Source organism: Crocuta crocuta, unplaced genomic scaffold, assembly GCF_008692635.1.
Source record: "Crocuta crocuta isolate KB4526 unplaced genomic scaffold, BGI_CrCroc_1.0 scaffold323, whole genome shotgun sequence".
In the NCBI taxonomy this organism is placed as follows: Eukaryota; Metazoa; Chordata; class Mammalia; order Carnivora; family Hyaenidae; genus Crocuta; species Crocuta crocuta.
In genome coordinates this window covers 3,587,769-3,592,962 of record NW_027536465.1, presented here as the reverse complement: position 1 = coordinate 3,592,962, position 5,194 = coordinate 3,587,769, and the positions used below count along the sequence as shown (strand labels likewise).

Sequence of the window (5,194 nt, the reverse complement as noted above, 5' to 3'; positions counted from 1 at the left end):
CATACTGGGGGGGCGGGGGGGGAGGGAGTGGGGAGGGCAGGCCGCAGGAAGAAGCATCAAAGATTCCCAAATGGCAGACACGCAGGCTGCACCTCCTACCGCCAACGCCAGCCAACTTCTGCATGAAGACACCTTCCCTGGTGGGGCCCCAGGGTAGAGCTGGCCGCTCTTCGAACCACACCGAAGGTTGGGTGCCACGGTCTGTTTCGGGCCGCGCCCCCCTCCTCTGCAGAGCAAAGCTAGTCTCTGGTCCGGCTTTGTACATCTGGGCCCTTAACCCGGGACCGGGGAAGTAGAGGAGCAAAATCAGGGCATTCCAGGCATTCTGTGGAACAAGAGCGGTTAAAGAGGGAGACGCAGAGAAGGGACCCTGAGTTCAAGGCTAGAGACAGGGTCACTGGCTTCCTTTCCACAGCAGAGCCCCCGGGCCAAGGGAAAGGGGCAGCAGTGGAGGCTGTAGGCAGCCAGCGGGCCGCGATGGGAGCACGCCAGCTGATGCCTGGCACACGCAGTGCTCCGGGGGTGGGAAGGGTGCGGGTGCGCAGGAAGCCGGCACCTGCAAAAGGCAAGGGATTCTCACGGATGATAAGACGTGGGAGGAGGATGCTGGGGTGGGGACGGTATCCTCCCTGAGACCACAGTCGGCGGGCACGGGACTGCTCGGTCCCCATCCAGCCCTAGGAGCTCCAGCTGCCCTCCAGCGACAACCAGAAGACGGATTTCACGCGCAGTAAACGCCTTTGGCAAAAATGGGGCCGCTAAAGTTTCTCTTTTTCACGCTGTTTCCTATTCACTGAACTCCCTGCCAGGGGTGCTGGGGACAAGCACACACGTGTCCACCTGCGCACGGGAGGCGAAGGGGGACACAGCCCGGTCCCTCATGCTGGTAGCGAATCCTCAAGTTCAAAGGGTGAACAAATGCGCAGCCCATTGGAGCCTGACAAAACCCTCCCACTTCACAGACCTGGAAAGCAAAGTTCACAGCCATGGAACTTATAAAGCTAGGATGCCATTCGAAGTCCTCTGACTCTGAATACGGCGGCCCTCTTGCTCTATCTGCGGGAGGTGAGACACTCGTTCCATTCTCAATCTGGTGCCTTTTTGAGAACAGTGTGGGAGCAGGTTCATGCATGGACGGATTCCTGATCTCTTCTCACCTTCCCTCAGGTCCAGGAGCAGACCTGCGCAGGTAAGGCAGGACAAGTTGGAGACAAGGTGGGAACAGGGGCCTTGGTGCCTAGAAGGAGGGAGCTTGAGGAAGGAGGGAAGCAAACCCAATAGACGCAGTCACTGTCTGAATTATTCATCTTTTTTTTTTTGAAGTTTATTATTTTGAGAAAGAGAAAAAGAGAGCGCACGTGTGAATAGGGGAGGGGCAGGGGCAGAGAGAGAAAGAGAATCCCAAGCAGGCTCCTTGCTATGGGCACAGAGCCCGACGCGGGGCTCAACCCCACGCACCACGAGATCATGACTTGAGCCAAAACCAAGGGCCGGATGCTTCACTGACTGAGCCACCCAGGCACCCCTGAATTATCCATCTTTATGCTCAGGGCCCAGCTCAGAGCCACGGAGACACATAAGCTGAAGATGAAAAGTCCCAAGTCGGGAAAGTTCTGCAGTGGCGGGACTGTGCCTTGAAGAGCAGACATCCTTGGGACGGTTCCTTTTGCCCCCAGCAAGGTGAAGGGCAGAGTAGTGCCAGAGGTGGGGAGAGTGCCTGGAGGAGAGGAGGTGGCAAGATTCAGAAATCCTCAGCTTAGGGCTGAGCGCTACCACTTGAGCAAAGCTTTTAAACTTGAGCGAGGTCTTTAAGCCCAAGAGCGATGAGAGATACCTGCGAGGCTGAGCTAATGTGCAGGAATGTGCTCTGTGAGTTGCAAAAATTAAGTTCAAGCAAGGTCAAGTTCTAACTTCTGCGGAAGTGCCAAAGAGCAACGGTCAGGCACTCCTGACATCTGAAGGCTTTCCTTCGGGAACAGGAAAATCCCTTCTTGGGGTCCCAAATTGTCTCAAGAATGGATTCCTTGACTTACAGACTCATACGGGGATGTTCCTATACTGTGATGGGCTCGGAACAGTTGCACTGAAGTGCTCTGGGGGCTGCGGTCCCTACCTGCTGCTCAGTCCCTTGCATGGCCCACATACTCTGTCTCTCTCCAGACTCTAAGAAGTCCATGCTCTGAGGTGCAAAGCCGCCTGTTCAACAGCTTAAAACCAAGGGTCTCTTGATTCCTAGCCTATTCCTGCCTCTCCAAGTCCTCTTACAGGCTAGGGAGGCTTCCCATGGCCTCGCTAGCCTGGTCCCAGATAGCAGAGAGAGAGGGGGGGGAGAGAGAGAGAGAGAGAGAGAGAGAGGGAGAATCCAATTCCTCACTCCACTGTTACTTAACTATACCCCCTTTAGCGCGTGCTGCTCCCTAAAAGCTTCATCTTAGAAAGTTGTAAGCTTTGGGGGAAAGGGTGGTGTTTACGCACTGCTACTCCAAATAAAACTGACATAGATTCAAAGTTCTCTCCTCCCAGTTCCTTATTGCTTACTTTTTTAAAATTTGATTTTAGAGAGAGAGGGAGAGAGAAAGAGCAAAAGCAGGGGAGAGGCAGAGAGAGAGAGAATCTCAAGCAGGCTCCACACTCAGCGCAGAGCCCAACACGGGGCTCCATCCCATGACCCTGGGATTACGACCCGAGTCAAATTCAGGAGTCAGATGCTCAGCCCACTGAGCCACCCACCCAGGCGCCCCCGCCCTCCCCACCTTGTTACTCACTTTACACAATCTTCATCTATTTCCAATTTGTCTGATAGCGCTCCATGGCATTTTCTTAGCGTTTACAGCTTACGAAGTGCTTTGCCACCCAGTACGGATGTTTTCCACGTAAGAAAACATATTTAATAGTGGAAAAGACCCCAGCCCGCAGTCAGGTCTTTTACTTGAGAATCGCCCTTACCCAACTTCCCCCAAACAGTTTGTGGGAAGGTCCACAAGGCACAACACAGACGATCTGAAAACCTCATGTCCACTAAGTTATGATTAGCATCACAGCCCCCAGGGCTGAAGCAGTGTTCTCCAGCAGGTAAAACCGGATGGGTCCCAAAGCTGTAGATGCCATCTATTGTGGACCCTCCTGGGAGGGGATCGGACCCTGCTCACCAAAGCAGCCATTAACAGCCGGAGATTATAGCTGCCTGGTCTGCCCCCACCCCCCACCTTGACTAGGCCTGCCCCAAGGAGCCTTGAAAGAGAGAGAGAAATCAAAAGTTCCACCGACTACCAGGGGCCCCTGCAGCCAGGACAGCAAAAGCCTCCAACTGGTCAGTGAACGTCCAGGTGCAATGATCTAGGTATACCTCCCATGGCTTCTCCCCTATTCACCCTTCCCAAGTGGCTTCCAGCTCACTATCACCAAGAAAAGCTTTCTTCCCTCCTTGACTCTCTTCGTTTCCCTCTCTCCTATCGGAGTCCACTGGGCTCTTAAAGAAATGCAAGCATTTCAGACTTGGGGGGGCATGGGAGGTGCCCAAGGGGCAGAGCCTCACCTTTGGTGTGGGTAAGATGGGCAGCCCATGGCTCCTGCTGAGGCCCCACCGCCCCAATACCTTTAGGCGTGCAGATGAGGGAAGGGCATTCCTGGCAGGATTTAGACACAGAGGACCATTGAGTAGTAACCTTGGTGCAGTTGGGACCTGTTGCCAAGCCAGCCTAGTGCTGCTGAATGTCGGCAGTTCAAGGCCCCTCTCGACCTGGGCTTTGCAAACTCTCCTTCCAGTTCCCCACCCCGGTGCCCAAGAACGGACCCCCGGGGGGTCCTCGAGGGCTTGGGAAACAGGAGGTCCCCCGGCGGTCTCTTGGTGGCGGCCATGGCGGGCCTTCGGAGTCAAGGCTTCGAGCAGGAGCTATCCCCGGCCCGGGACGAGCTTTTTCCTAACCCGCCCCCTTGTCTGGCTGGAGAGTGAGGGACGCGCGCCTAGTCCCACACCTGGCCCCTCGCCCGCTCCGTTCAGCGGCGCCCATGAGCGGCCATCTTCCGCGCGGGGGGGTGCCAACCCCCTAAGGCCCGACTGGCCCCTTTGGGGAGTCCCTAGCTCCGTGTGAACCCGGGAGCAGCGGACGCGTGGGTCCTAGCGCGCGCGGTGGACCCCGTACGGTTCTCACCGCCTGGATCTCCACGGCCCAGGCGGCGCCTCCTTCAGGGCTGCAAAAGCCGATCCCCCCAACAGCCAGGTGGCCGGGCCGTCCTAAAGGATGAGGACTTGGGGCGGAGGGCGAGCGGAGGGCGAGCGCGGGAGGCACCCTTTTCCTTTCCTCCCGGACGCCCCATGCTCCATTCAGCGCGGGAGATCTTGTTTGCAGCCCCGGGTCCCGTGGCTCCTGCCTCCCGCCTGCAGCCGTGAAAGGTGGCGGGAGAGCCCCCCTGCCCCCGCCAGACCCCTTACCGTAGCATCTTCCCCCGCGTAGTGTCCGATGACCCGGTGGCCCCCTGGGTGCCGGCTGGACCACTTGGTGATGTTGTAGACCTTGCGGTCGATGACGAGCCACTTGTCCGTGCGCCCGTTGTGCTTCTGAATCTCCTCCCAGCTGAAGGTGGGCATCGGCGCCTCGCGCTCGGTGGCCCCCTCGCCCTGGTTGCCCCCCTTCCCCATGCTCCNGCGAAGATCTCCGAAAAGGATTGCGGAACCTCGGCTCTGCTCTGCCTCTTTGTGCGAGGCGCCATGGGTGTGTGTGTGTGTGTGTGTGTGTGTGTGTGTGTGTGTGACGACGACGATGAACCGACGGCCCTGGCCCTGTACTCTGGAAGCGCACCGTCGTTGGGAGTCGGAGCAGGGAAGCAATGCTGGATCACTCACGAGTCACCGGACAGTAGTGTTGTTTGTATACAGACTCTGGGGAATAAAGATGGAGGCATCAAAGGATGGGTGGAGAGGCAGGTCCCCAGACGCCAGCTGGATGCACTTTGCTTAGGATCCGTGTCCAGAGCGACAGGTCCCCCCTGGAGCCCTGGATCCTAATGGTGGGCTGAGGATAAGGGAAATGTAAGGAAGAATGTGGAGGGGGGGCGAGATAGGGGTCGAGGACAGCTTTGGGAATCAGGAGTAAATAAGGGGTAGTCGTATTTCAACAGGCTGATTTCTAGGGCCCTGAGTGCTGGCACATTCTACTCATTAGCTTCTCATCCCAGCCCTGTGAGGTGAACATGT

The 5,194-nt window shown here is 57.1% G+C and overlaps 1 protein-coding gene across 1 annotated transcript in view; it reads right to left on the bottom strand.

The window, feature by feature from the left end:
- FADS2 (fatty acid desaturase 2) overlaps positions 1–4,639 on the bottom strand; it is a 32,602-nt gene extending 27,963 nt beyond the window's left edge. The window contains exon 1 of the mRNA XM_077748762.1: positions 4,433–4,639. Coding sequence (XP_077604888.1) covers positions 4,433–4,639 — 207 coding nt within the window. The remainder of the gene's footprint in view (positions 1–4,432) is intronic.
- Between the last annotated feature and the right edge of the window lie 555 nt (positions 4,640–5,194).